General features: G+C 42.9%; 1 protein-coding gene across 2 annotated transcripts in view; it reads right to left on the bottom strand.

The window, feature by feature from the left end:
- Window positions 1-15,238, bottom strand: part of LOC128764312 (cGMP-dependent 3',5'-cyclic phosphodiesterase) — a 136,770-nt gene that overhangs the window by 23,122 nt on the left and 98,410 nt on the right. For both annotated transcript variants that reach the window (XM_053874019.1, XM_053874020.1), the window contains exons 3-4: window positions 3,655-3,744; window positions 3,406-3,494 (exon numbers count right to left, since the gene is read on the bottom strand). In XM_053874019.1, the coding sequence (XP_053729994.1) occupies window positions 3,406-3,494; window positions 3,655-3,744 (179 nt within the window). The remainder of the gene's footprint in view (window positions 1-3,405; window positions 3,495-3,654; window positions 3,745-15,238) is intronic.

Below are 15,238 nucleotides of genomic sequence, written 5' to 3'. Positions count from 1 at the left end.
CGAATCCAGCTCTGGACCTTTCTGACCTTTCTGTTCTCCCTGTGGGTGTTCACCGAGTACTCCGGTTTCCTCCCACAGTGCAAAGGCACGCTCACTAGGTTAGTTGGACTGAGCGGTGACTGGCGACCTGTCCAGGGCGTATCTCCACCTCTCACCCAATGACCGCTGGGATAGGCTCCAGCAATCCTCACAACCCTGAACAGTACTAAGCACCGGTCAATTGAAGATGAATGTATGATTCAATGTGTTTGTGTTTGAGTGAATATGGATATGACCGAAGAGTGAGTTCTTCTTCTGTGAATGTACAGGTGTGTTTAGTCAAACCTATAAGTGAGCGTGACTCTTGGAAATGCTCCCGTCTTTGGATGAAGATGTGGGTATTTTTTTGTTTGCCGGTGTGTCATTGTTTGTGCTGGTGTCTCTGGGTGATGATTTATTTCTGCGGGTGACACTAATGGCATCATATTTCTGGCTAAACCTGCAACAAGGGCTTCATTTTTCAGATGCGCCACAGAAGAAGGTGATGATCCATCACAGGGTTTGTCATTTCTCCTTTCTCTCTACTTTGAATCACCAGTACGAATGCAGAATCGCCCATCTTAAGAATCCCTAAATTTGCTTTCAATTAATAGGCTGAATTTAAAATAAACACAAGCAGACTTTCATTTTGAACCAAATATAATTTTTTTACCTCCACCATGGAGGTCATTGGCTTCTATCTGTCTGGTGGCTACTTAAAAAGCTACATAAAACACAAGATTTCAGACACATGCTTCCTTCTTAACAGCACCACAGCTTTTTTACACGCTAAAAACACTTCAAATGGATATTCTCCATTCCAGTTAGTACATTTGAGTTGCTAAAATTTAGCAGTCACATCTTAAATTGGTGGGTTCCTTCCAGCAGTTGTTTGTGTGTGGAGGGATATTAAGGTGTAACAGGTAATAACATTTATTATATACAGTTTGTGTGTGTGCACACACTTGTGTGTGTGTCTTAAGGTCTTGAAAACTAATCTTATATAATCTGTTGTATTGGAAGTAGAAGAGTATAAAGACCCTTGGGCTCTTTTAATCTCACCAATACCTGAAACCCAAAAAAAAAACTGCCCCATGTGTGTATTGTGTGCACAGTGTGTGTGTGTGTGCATATTGACACACTCCAGCTGAGAGTGGCTAAACCTGCAGCCTTTGCCTTGGCTTGTGAGGGTTAGGTTAAGAACTGGAGGCAGCCAGAGGGCCTTTCTTGCCATCCATGTTTTTACCTGCCGGCGTTTTCATTAGTGACTCGAGGAGTCCACCAGAGGGTGAAGGGTGCTGAAGACAGTCAGTAGAACTTCCTGTGGATCTGATCATTCCATTTTGTTGACATTTCCCCAGTAACAATGGTATGGTAGTTTAGCTTTCCACACTCTGGCTTTGGAATGTGTGTCTAGTCAGCAAGGACATGATGGAGCCCTGTGTATTACCACAAAATGTTTGATAGTTCGGAGTAAAATCATTGCATTTTAAATGCAGTGGAGGGGTCTCTTCTCTTGAGAAAATTGGGCGTGTTCTCACAGCTCCACACCGAGCAGCCCGATTGAGATCACCATGGATTAGCACCTACTGCCTTGAATCCAGTAAAGTTTCATGCTTTGCAACACAATTTTGAAGAGACCCAAGCACAAGAAGGCCACTTATATGGACCTAAATTTAGGACCTTGGACAGCACCTCTGAAAAACAAGATTGTTCACCAACACTAGTTGCGAAAAAAAACACAAGAAGCCAGGTCACAAACACAGGGACTGAATGTGGTTTCATGAAACTGATTTTCAGAGGCCACTAGATGCCACTGTCTGCCGTATAATCTTAAACTATTTCAATGAAACCTCACAGCATTGTAAAACCAAAAGTGCCACCTCCTGAGCTTTGAAAATGAGTACACTATTTCCAGAAACCTCATCAACCCATCACTGTCAACCTATCACCATCACCTATTGAGGACAGTATCTGGATCAAGCTGCGTCGTTCAACAGGTGACTCACTCTAAACCAGTGGTTCTTAACCTGGGTTCGATCGAACCCTAGGGGTTCGGTGAGTTGGTCTCAGGGGTTCGGTGGAGCCTCCGCCGCAGAGGTCCACCCCTCAGTCTAGTCTGCAGTTAGTGTATCATATTTTATTTTTTTACTAAAGAAGGGTTCGGTGAATGAGCATATGAAACTGGTGGGGTTCGGTGCCTCCAACAAGGTTAAGAACCACTGCTCTAAACACTGAGACAGGCAGCAGAAGTTAAAAGCATATTCTGATATATTGTACATAGTGACGGCTTTATGAGGCTTCATGAAACAGTGTTCTCCTTTTAGAGCCCACTAGATGGAACTCTCTGCTCTAAAATATTGGGATTTTAACTATGATAAACCTCACATCATTTTTAAACCAATAGCGCCACCTACTGAGCTCCTGAAGGGAGGACGTTGTTTCATGAAACCTCATCAGCCCATCACTAATTTTATGACTCAGGGTTTCTTCACATCTGACTCGGACTCCATGGGTAAAAGCCGGATTAAGCTCCCATCTCGGTCTTAACTCGCAGTTACTCAGCTGGTTAAAGTAGAATGATCTTTCTCTACTGAAAGGGGAATTGACCAAAATGAACTTTGTTGTGCCTATCTACAGTATGTGATTGTAAAGTGAATCCTTAATAATGTGAGGCTTTTTATTTCATTATTCTACGAGCCATCCAATGAACAAAGGCTTGTTGGTGCACTTAGCTGAAAGCAAATAGGTATCGCCCTGAGTCTGTTCCAGTAGGACTCCATGTCTGTGTGTTGCCACGAGGTGTGGAAAAAGGTTTCTTGTTAGACAGACTGTTTCATCAATAATGTAGCGTTGGTTTTGCTATTGCCAGGGCAGCAGCCGCACACAGGGTCGTACAGCTTTAGAGCACTTAAGAGAGGAGAGGATCGGCATGTCTGACTGCCAGACCCCAGGCACCGTCACCTTCGCTATTAGTCCTGCAATACTTCCACGACTAAGAGTGACAGAGAGAAAGAAGCATCGGGGCGCGGGAGGGTGGAGGGTAAAAACATTGCTGGCTTAGTGCTTCATTGCTCTTTGGGGAGTCCAAGCTGGAGGGGTAAAAGGGCAAAGGCAGAATGATGCAGTGAGGTGGCGGAGTGGAATAGCTGATGACAACGGCGGCTGTCAGAGAGGGAACAAAGTGTGCGAGTGAAGAAAAGCTGCGATGCTGAAGTGACTCGGGTCTAATCATTCAGGTGACACACAGATTTTCACACTGAGAAAATGATTGTTTCCACTCTCCTTATTTTCTCACACCTCCCCCGCTGTATCTGCTTTAAAAAAAAACAAAAAGCCACTGAACATCTGTGGTTCGCGATACCGACGCACACAAACAACACACACCTGATCTTTCCCTCTTGTGGCAGTTCATGTGGTGGATCATCAGAAAGTAGCCTCGAGTTCCCCTCCAGCAAGTAGACACACACGCACTCCTGCAAAACACCACCAAAGTACATGAACATTTGCCGTGCAGCAGATGTGTTAGGAAACAATCTCGGAATGACTGGCTTTGATGATGTTTGCACAGAGATTTGCTTTACTGGATTAGAGATCAAGACGCTTCTAATTGTGCTTGTGAGAATGATAAAGTACCGTGTTGGGTAGGAGCTCCTGGATGCTGCCTCGGAGGGCGACTCGCAGTGAGCACACGTCGACGACCGCCGCCAGCTGCAGCAAAGCATCCTGGGAAACAAAAGAAACAAACAGATGCCCTGATTTCTCCATATCACACCCTCAATGGGTTGCTCCAAAAGAACCTGAGGATTTGGCAACAGATCTTTATTTCCGTGAGCAGAAGCTCGTGTTTAAACAGCTCTTTGCTGCACACTCGGTTTTGGCGAGCTGTTAAAGACTTCGAACTGAAGGACACTGTTGGCTGGATTACCGACATTAGTTTTATTCTTCAGGACATGTCGCCAAATCTTCTTTGTTAAATTCACACACTGCTAATTTATCACAGAAAATCATAATGGATTCAATGGCGAGTAAGAGAGGTTAGAGAGGATGGGGTTATGGGAAATTACAGGTTTACAACTCATACATTTCTCTCCCAAAGAACTGCAAGAAACTGTTGTTTCCTGCTTGTGATATTGTTTCAATTTCTCTCCATTTGAATTTTCTGTAAACGTTTGTTACACTCAGATGAATAGTGAATCCATCTACCATGTGTGATACATACAAGTATATTTCCAGCATTGCAGTTACTTACATGTTGTGTTAATGTAACATATTCATATTCTTTATTCCCTCCATCGAGAAAAACATGAGAACCTTCCCCACCGCCGCCTCCGTTCCCTTTCTCACTTCACTATATGCGCTGCTGTGTCTGAGCCGTACATCACAGCCTGTCTCACTTTCAATCTCACAGATGCCCTTCACAAATCACTCCTGTCACTTTTTTCAACCTCTTCAACCTGCCTGCACAGGTTCATCCCTGCACACTTGAACATACTATTTCAATTCATCTGCATTCTACTTTGAATGTCTTACATTCCCATAACCATTGACCTCCCAAAGGATTAGTTGTGTGCTTTATTTCCATGCACTCTTTCTTTTTCCATCTTTATAACTCTGCTCATCTAAACGGACATTTATCCATCCATCCCATGCGGTGATAGCAGGATACATTGAGTGGTTGGTTAACCCACAGCACTGATGTAAATTCAACTCAATGAAACACTGAATTGTAAGCAGGGTGCCGAGTCTTCTCTTTGACCCCGAGTCATCAAAGTGCATGCTTATTGGATGTAAGTGCAGTCGAAGGAAACAGCTCTGCAGGACCTTTAGATCTCATCAAAGCACTGAAAAGTGTTCAGAAAGTCTCAGAAGCTAAGGACACTGCTGCTGTTAAAGTATGGGATGAATACAAATTGGATAAAAGGGATGATGTTAGAATAATTGGCGGCGACGGAGGGATAATCCTCATCCAGTTATTTCAACAAAGCTGTTAGTCACACAACACAGTCGCGAGAAGGACTCTTGCTCCCTTCTTCAAACTGGAAAACAGCTACGAAACACAAGTGAAGCCTGGCGGTGAGCCTTGGTGCCATTTTGAGTTCAAGTCTGCTTTGCTAAACAACTTATTTAATACTGTTTGGATGCAGACGTGAAGATTAGAGTTCAACAAAAGCACTTCAGTGGGTTTAGTCGTTCTGCATCATTCGGGACCTTTTGAGGACTTGGGCAACGGTCATTTCTTACTTTTGCTCTTCAGTCTGTCTGTGTTCTAGCAACAATCTTTTCAGTCATTTCAAAATTTTAAGCCATGTGTGTCATCCCCGATTAAGAAAAAAACATAATTGGATGGTGCGTGTGTGGGGTGGGGCATGTTTTGCCATGCTTGCGAGTATCAAGCCTAGACAAGCCACCTTCTTGTGAGGACATTTTGGCCTGAACTCATAAAGTTTGGAGGATTAAAACCTAAGTATATTACATTTGGGAGCAAGTTTGGTTCAGAGTCCTGCTTAAGGTAAAGCACTTGTCTTGCATGGCTAAGTTACGGGTGAGAGGCAAACAAATGTGTGTGCATGTGGAGTGGTCCTCACAAGCGTTGGCAGGACTCCACACGGTTAAGCCTCAATTTGACTTCAAAATAACTGGATCACTGTAACTGGGTTTCAGTTTGAGTCCTGGTGAAGGTGAGCCATGAGTTTTGGAAGGTTAGGTTTAGGGGCAGAGGCTGGGGAAAGGGTTATGTCAGTGAGTGGCAGTGAGTGTAAAAGACTCCCACCATGGAAGAAGACACCAGGATGAACAACACTGCCTCCATCTCACCAACACAACTTGTCTGATAGTGACCCTCCACACACCTTAGTGCAGGAAGCTGACGTCAACACAACGTCAACAGGTCGGACCAGGATCTGACTTCTTCAGTCGATATTCCTTTTGTTTTGGCCACTGTGCATTGGCATGTATCTGGTTTAACACCCTACACAACACCTGCTTCCCCTTCACCAGCAACAAAGCAGGCGTGCACCCACTCATATGAACAAGAAATCATACAATACGTCTTTAATTTTTAACCAACAAATGAAATCAAAGTCACAAATTCGGATGAGCCTCAGCGAATACGACATGGGCGAGTGTCATGACTTGAGTTCTGTGCGCAGGGTTTGATCCAAGCAAGCAGAAATCCACATTTCTTATATTCTTCATTTGGTAGGTTAGTCATTCTCAAGAGGAAAAATCCAAAATAAATAAAAGTGAGGGGCAAAAATACGAGGATGAGGTTCAAGAAATGAGGAAAATAAAGAGCAGAAACAGGAAGAAGAGGAAGGGAAGAGCGGCTCGTCATGCCAGAGAAATTGGTGTCGGTTCTAACCTATGATTAAATATGATTAAATGTAATTAGATTTCATCACTCAATCAGGCTGCCTGAGAGCTGTTGTAATGAAATTGGAGCCGTGCCATCAGCCAATGAATGTTTGTGTTGTGCGAAGAAGAATTCAGAACCAGCGTCTTGGAATGCTTGCTGGATTCCCGACAGAAATGTTTTCATCCAAAGTGTGACACAACAACACCATGCGTATGGAAGACAGCATGAGAAGGGCTGAGGTAAATGTCAGACTGGCGGTCATTTTTACTGCCGCTCCAGACGGGGAATATCAAATAATGCACGCACAAAAAAAGATTCCTCCTGTTCTGCATTTCAGAGCTTTCATAAACACATGCAAGTGGGAGTCGCGCGCCAGCAGAGGAACGCAATAAGGTATATTAAATGCCTCCCTGTGTCCATTAATAAGCTATTTCCATTTGGTTTTCATTCATTTATACATTCATTTTCATTCCATATTTGTTTCTGGTTGATGAATTTAACAGATTCTTTTTCGCCACCAGCCTGGTTCCCAAACAGCTCCCATGTCTTATGAAGGCTCTGAAGTTCATCTGTGACCTCGGGGCTGAGAAGCTCAGTTGGTGTCCTCAGTGTGACTGAGGAACTGGTCCTCATCTCTAAATACCTCACTGTCAGAAGCAAAAATGTAATAAACTCTTAATATTCTCCACTCATGGGCTGAGAGACACACCTGTCCATTCACGGCCTTCATTGCTCTCATGAACCTCAATGGTTTCTCTTCTTCTTTTGCCCGGCAGTTCCATTTCTAACATTCCTCATCCAATGACCGGCCAAAAAATTACTTTCTTCAGGTCTTCAGTTTTTCCATGAGAATCTCCTCCACCGATCTGCCACGGCACATCCTCGTGGCAGTGACTAATTTGAGCCCTTGAATGTTGAGCGTCCTGACTATTTCTCAAAGGGACGAAACTCATTTTAGCTGCTTGTACCTTGGACCTCATTCTGTTGTTGACTTCCTAAAGTTTTGTGAGCAGCGGAAGAAATGTATTTGGACCAGTCCAATAGTAGTTTAGACTTTCAACTCCTTCTTCAGCAGGACCACTCCTCACCATTCATCAACAGGCTGCAGCTATTCCATCTATGTTTGCTGATCCTCCCAGCACTAGTGAGGGACACTTGAAGTCCTCCAAGTCCTTCCAGGAAGGATCCTGGACAGAGAACAAGCAGCAATTGCCACTGTCATTGAGGTCAAACCTCATTGTATCATAACATGACATTGTATGAGAAATACAAGAAATCTGGAAAAATGAAAAAATACTTGTCAGGCAAGATGGAAAAGATTTTCCAAATTTTTATTTTAAATCAATAGCAGTCACTAAAAGGGGTTCTGAAAGCGCAACAGAGCATCAGCCATGGGAAGAATCCAAAACACTGGAATCCATAATGTGACAGTGAAAGAGAAACCACAGAAGGATTTCACTGATACAACCCAATCTGTATCTCTGCCCTCCACACCCACCAGAGACTTTGACAGCGAAAGATGATCATTTATTCAATCCTTTCAACTCAAACACGCGTCCACTTCGCTCATTTCATCAGTGTGAGGAACTCATATGAATAACAACAGCCATGCAAAAACCTGTGCTGGTCTGACACTGCTCTGCTTCCCCACCATCACCATCATAAGCAGCACCTTCACCCGACCAGCTCTTAAAAATGGCCATCCTTTTATCCATGACCTTTTTGATTGAAGTTTCTCTCTCATCACAGTCGTTTAGTATTTTACAGCACGTCTAACCATTCGGTACACTGTGACACATGAAGGACACCAGTGATCCGCATAGCTAAATACACAGAAAAGTTTCCCCAGAGTGATGCTTATTTTCCTCTGAAATATATATATATATTTTACAAAATAGAAAAAGAAACCTACGATGGATCATGACTGAAGTCCAGTTGATTTTTGAGGAAGCGAGGAACACCTCCCATATGAAAACGCTTGGTACATCCAACAGCAGTGCCATAAAGCATACATCATAGGAACTGTTTCAGTTCTTAGAAGAATTTGGAGGATCTTTTTCGTTCTTGTAACCATCCTCCCCTCAGTACACTGAAGAGAAAGGCAGGTGACATCATCAAGGAGATATGCATGCCAAATGTATAATCTTGAGTCAAGGCACCGCAGTGTTTATGTTCTCTGCATCACAGGATTCCTGTCTCTGAACTGGTTGAATGAATGAGACATTGCGCAGTGTGTGTCTGATGAGCGTCTTCCTATGAAATCACTCACGTTGTTGTATATGAACACGCATACATGACACATGACACGAGGAAGTTAAGGTCACAACAAGGTTAAATGTTCAACAAAGTCACTAAAATCATGAGATGATCGCTGATCTAACCCAATGCAGATGTGTGTTTTAGCTGAGGCAAGTCAAGCGGTGATCTCTTGTTCACAAGATTCCAGATTGGTGTATAAATGAAAACACAATAACCTTTATTTCTAGTGAACCTTTCATGAGTGGAGCCTACCCCTAACACAGTTCAGAATAGATAGGAAGTACAGCAAGTGTGAGTAGTCGATGTCGATTTATAAGAACAGAAATGAATGAGCCGAATACAGTTTTAAAAATTACTGTATCGATTCACCATTATACCATGAAATATAAATATAAACAGTTTATAAACGGGTTACGGTTTTTGCCCGTTGGTAGGAAAGTTTCTGAACACTGACCGCTGAATACAACCGGGGTGTTTTGTTGAAATACAGTGGTTAATAAATGAAAAAAGCCTGGAAGAACTATTCAAGGCTAAGAATTTCATTTCTTCTTCAAGGTAACAATCAGTGCACCATCACAATCAACCGGGTCACAGCACCTCAGCGGCTTTAAACTTGGACTCAGCCTCTTCTATATATAAGACCAAAGATAACAAAAAGAAAAAGTCTGAATAGAATCCCACCAAAACGAAATAAATACTATTCATTCATGATGCAAGCAGTTTGATTCCGCATTTAATATAGCAAATTTCCATTAAAGTCATATAGATTTTAGATGTCAAATCCATCCATCATAAGGCCCCATCGAGCTGCTGTGTTTGCTGTGATTTCATTGGCTGTGAGGAAGGTACACCGTGTCCACAATGTGTACTCGTCTCCTCTCCAAATAAGAGCTTCACTCACTTTGCTCCTCATGAGGGCCCTTGCGCTTAAAATATCTGCGATCCAGCGTTAGTGAGAAAAAGCTCAGAACATAAGCTCACAGCAACGTTGACATTTAGGTGTGTTGAACAACAGTGAAGCGAGACTCTTTGGGTAGGATAAATAGAAACTCCTTTCTGCTCTTTCCCCACATTGGATTTGAAATCCTTTCTGTGAATTACAGCACTAATACATCAGAGTTAACGCAGAGGGACAGAGACGTGATGAGATGAGTTTTACTGAAATGTTTAATGAAGCCTCTTTGGTCAGATGTAACGGGAAGCCAAACCAGATCACTGTGATGCGGAGATCATTTCCTCTCAAAGCACCAGGCCAGAAATCATTCCTGCATGCTCTTAATGGCATCCTGTAAAGGCTCATTTTGCACAGCATTTCATGAACAATAGGCAGCTGGATAGCGAATGTTAATGTACTACATAATTAATTAGGAAAAAGCGAACGACAAAGAGTGAAACATGATGGAGACATCGGGGAACAAGATAAGAGGAGAGCTCTGAGCAGATGTTGAGGTCTGTTAAATGAAGCCACACAATGAGTTCAGCCATTTGGGGAAATTTCTGCCACACCCTCTAAATTTAAGCAGGAAAACAGATCTTCTTCATACATAAGCCGCAGTGGTGCTGTCTGTCCTGTAGAAAGGTCAGTGGTGCTTAAAAATGCATGAGGATCACTTCTAAACTAGTGTTGAAAACCGGGTCTGGTGAGGTGAAAAACAGCACATTTTAAGCGCTTTAAGGTCAATAAAACGCCTGCAGTTTTAGGGATTTGATTTGGCAGCATGTCGCTCTTTAGACTGTAAAATCCATATATTAGTTGCGTTGCTGTATAGGTTGCAGGGTTCAGACCTCCAGAAAAAAAGTAGCAGCTTATTGTCCAGAAATTATAGTAAAGTTCTATGTCGCTCCTTGTGAGTGCTGGAGTCTTATATTGTTATTTCAATCCACAAAAATACATCCCAGAACAGTGATCTTAGCTTTGCAACGTGCCTGAGTGGTCAAAAGTATAGCAAGCTCATCTAGCAACCCCAAAACAACCGTGAATGACTTTCTGGGTGAACAGAAAGACAGTATGAGTCTCAGTTTGAGACTTACTTTCCAACCTGAATCAAATACTGTAACGTGTTATGCTACCTAAAAAGAGCTGCACAGTATCGCTCCCCTGAGGTTGTAGATCCTGGATAATATCATCAGGATGCCAGAGGGTCGTACTGTAGAGCGGTGGTGAAATAAGTTATATTATAATAAGGTTATTTGGAAGTTGGAAGTTGGTTATTTGCGAGACGCAACCACACACGGGAAACTCAAGTAAACTGGCTTCAATCGATGGAGAGAGTTGTGGATGACTCCTCTGCTTATCTCTGAGACATGACTAATTTCTGCTGTTTAAACTGTGTCTTTCATTCAATAGACGGTTTTCACGTGGAGTCATCACCGTGTCATCCAACCCGGAAGCTGCCATGTTGGAGATGCTCTTTGAACACACCCCCATAGACTGTGAATGGACTGCGATGGAAAAACGCAAAATAAAACGGAAAGGCTCGTCGAAACCAGTTGGGAGTGACAGGACATACAGAGAGGACGACGACCTGGACAGTCTGCCGTCAGTGATGTATCCTGATATCGGCAATTATATGAAAATGTGACCTGTTTAAATATTTTGACGTTTCATTTTGAGTTTATGTGCAATTTTAGTTTGTGTATTTTTTTCTCTGTGTGTGAGATAACTTTTTAAGGGAACGTTCTGAAAACTGAGTTGGCATCAATAAATGTGTTCTGATAAAAGTTCTGTGTATTCTCTGACACAGCAATATAAAGCACATTAATAGTCATTTAGGCTAAATATTTTTGCAAAATATTCGGATGTTATCCACAGTTTTGCCATGAAGGTCCTGGTTCAGCTTCGCTAACCACAAGCGCCTTCTTTCTTCTGACAACTTCTGGCATAGTTCTCCTTGATTTGTAACACCTTTGGGAAGTCGATAAAATTCCAAATGTTTTTCACCATAAGAACGAGTCGTACAGCCCAAAACACGACTGTAATTCCCCAGTTTTTCAACGAAATGGTGCAGAATCGCCTTCAGTACTGTTCTGTGTTGAGCTGTGAGTATCTCCAACATGCCGGCTTCCGGGTTTGATGACGCGCCTTGAAAACCCTCTATACCCAATGATTCTTAGTGAAGACTGAAATGTAAGTCCAACTCTCAGCACGTGTGAATAAGACATCCATTAGTGTTCCTACTAGTGTGTCCACTGTCCTTGTTATGCAGGATTGCAGATGAATTTTGGGGTGAACATTGAGTAGAAATGAAACAAACAGCACTCAGACTTGCTCCAAAGGCCCAGATCACACGACAACAACGCAATAAGTCGGAATCCAAGCTGCATCATGTGGCAGCCAGCACTCAAACACCACACTGACTCACACAAGTCTGTTTCCATTATCATCCCGGCCTCATAAGAATGAGTCAGAGCCAAATTATCAGGAAAAGTGCCAGCATTGTGGTTTGTCGTAAACTGTCGACACCAATAACAGAATAAAAAAAAAAAAAGCTGAACTTAATTAGAGCGTTGGATGCAGAAAAGATAAGGAGCGCAGACTGAAGCGCTAACCTTCCAAATGGGCGACATTCGACAGCAGACATAGAGGACTTGACTGAGGGATTAGTTAAAGGATCTAATTGGGAGCCTTTGGGCGAGTGCCATATTTCTCTCTTATCTGGCGCAGCACTCCCGGAGATGCTCAAGTCTGCGTATCAAGCCAATCTGCATTTCAAGAGTTTTACTGTTCGACCTTGATCCGACAGCGAGAGGATGAAGGGCGGCGACGTCCCGCGTGCTGATGATTAAAGACATCCAGCTTCATGCCTGTAGATTTTTATGTAAATAGTCAATTTACATGATCTGACAGGCCCCTTGATGCCTTTCAGGATATCACAGGCGCATGCTCCTCTTCACCTGCTGGCTGTTTACTCATGAAAGTCGATGAGGGTCGAACTGTTAACAGTTCCTTCTGGGACATCTGAGAGGCGTTAATGACCTGGGTCTGCTGGTTCCTACCTTTTCACTTGCTCGCACGGAGGAGGGACAAACATCCTGGACTCATTTGCTGAGTCTCTGGTTGTAACAGAGGGAAATGGATGCACCATAATTGCACAAATGCGCCCCGTGTTTTGTGCTTATTTAAAGACAGAACAGCATTGCCCAACATCTGATCTCAGCCAACGTGGAAGTGACTCATGCTGCAGCAGAGCAAGGCTCCCCAGGGTTTGAGGCAAACTTATTTCCTTTAAGCTTGTTTACAAAGAGTCACAGCGCTCAGGTGTCCTCCCACAGTACTGAAACCTACAGGTGTTTTTCAGTAGAACAGGTTGTCTATGTGTGCATTTTGATGGCCCACCTGTCCAGGGTGTCCCTTGCCTCTTGTCCTACCATCCATCTACTGACATGCACAGATGCAGAAGAGCACTCGATTAAGGAAACGCAGGAAAGAGGCGTCAGTGAACGGTTTGCACAAGTCCATAAAGAACAAAAATGGGAATTGGACTTTCAGAGTTATCTAATGCCCACGAGTGTAAACTTGGTTCTTCAGCAAAGTATCTGAACTATTTATCTCTAGTCCCTGTGCTGTGTAAATATATTTTTGACTAGTCTGCAAAGGAACTCATCCAAGCCATCATTTATGCAGCATCTTATGGAAAGTGTCATTTGGTTTGCCACGGTTTGAATATAAAGCAAATGCTGTATCTAGAATTTCTTAAGAGTCGACACAGATCCCATCAAATAAAGCCACAGAGAGGCGCTACTGAGAAGACCGAGGCATTTTGGTAAGGACTGCAGTTGTTTTGTCACATTTGAAAACAAGAGATTTTCAAAAACACATTTTCATAACCCATTTGCTTATGTACCTGCCGCCTGGTTAGATCAATTCTGAGTGTGGACACCCGTGCTTTATGACTGCTGTACTAATAAATTAGATGTGTCTGGTGTGTGACCTGGATGTCACACAACACAAACCCACCTGCCACATACACACAACACAATACAAGCAACTGGGCCCCTCCACCGTTGCTGTTGGCCCTGGTTGTTATTCCAACAGAGCTGGGTCTCCAGTAGCATCACTAACATACTGGAGACACATGCACTGTAGAATACAGCCAGGCCATAGAGGCGGGCTCTCAGAGGCACACACACGCTGACACACACACACAGATCAGGCTTTATCAGTGGCACAACATGGTTAAATTCCAGCAGTTTGGCTTGAAATCTAACAGAAGAGAGCAGAGTGATGGGAAAGAAACAGGGAAACCAAATCCAATTAAGACATGAACCCGCTCAACGTCACGGAATCCACACTTCACTCAGAGCAGAGAGTGACAGGAAGAGATGGAAAGCCAGAGATCCAAACTACCAGTGGAAATAAACCTGCTCTGTACAATAAAGGACAGTCATCGAACGCCACGTCTGAGCTGTTTGGCTGAGTTATTGCTTAATACAACATTGATTAAAAAATGAACTGTCAACTTTTATGAGCCCATCTATGAGACGTCGAACAGAACCGAATCGACTCAGACGAAATATAAGACGACATAATGTTCTCGATAAAATAAATGTCCGACAGTTTCTGTCGCCATCTAGAGCTGTCACTTGAATGGATGCTCTCTTCTTATCACATCAGCACCATTAATACAAAGAGTAATATGATCTAAATGATTAAAATGAAGATGATATGTGTATCATTGTTCCAAATATTTTTACGTCAATCTCTCTTTTCTACCATTCGTTTATTTTAAAACACATTTTTGAATTTAAGATCAAAATATATAAAATATACATATACAAAATGATGTCATTCTTTCTTTTTTACCAGGGTTCTTTGTTTAAAACTGAAAAGTTCATGGTATTGTTTCACATCCTTCAAAAAACTACCTGACACTCACATGAACATACATCACCTGTTGATAGGAGTCTCCTTGTGGTCACCACATTCTGTGGACCCCTATGTTCCCGCAGGAGCTTTAAGTCACATCAGTGCTGCTACTGTAACACGTCTTTTGCCTTTGTGTAAAAGTATCTTAAACATGAGTTGCAATAACCAGAATGCCGCCTGGACTCCTATGAAATCAACTCCAAATGTGTCTGTTATGGTCAGAGTGAAAAAATGAGGCAAAAATGTCTTTGTTGTTTAAATACATCTTTGGACAAAGAGGAAGAAGAAAAAAACTGCCACTGACAGCAGTGTGATCACAGGCTGATGTACCAATGACACAGTAGGAGCCTAGTAGCCCACATGAATGCTATAAAAAAGGCAGATTCAATGGACCAAAGACAGCAAGCAAGTACCTGAACAGCTTAACTGCGTTGCTCGCTACCATAAGGCCAAAAATTGTGTCAAGAGCTTGCAACTTGTCCTGTAAAAGTGCATGCACAACATCCTTTGCAGTTCCGTGACAGACCCGTGTGCCCTCTCCTCATCTCCAGCGGTGACCATCGTCCAGCGACGCTGGAGCCCATGAATAGTTCCGAGGCTGGTGTCAGCTCCACAAATGACTCTGCTGACGTCAATTGTGATGTCGCCCCTGATGCCCTTTTCTATTTCTGAAAGTTGAAGAGCTGATCTATAATAATTATTCACGCCAGGGCGGGATGAATGGACTCACCATTCGT

Source organism: Synchiropus splendidus, chromosome 8, assembly GCF_027744825.2.
Source record: "Synchiropus splendidus isolate RoL2022-P1 chromosome 8, RoL_Sspl_1.0, whole genome shotgun sequence".
NCBI lineage: Eukaryota > Metazoa > Chordata > Actinopteri > Syngnathiformes > Callionymidae > Synchiropus > Synchiropus splendidus.
The sequence above is the reverse complement of the archived record's forward strand: the minus strand, read 5'-3'. Positions and strand labels throughout refer to the sequence as shown.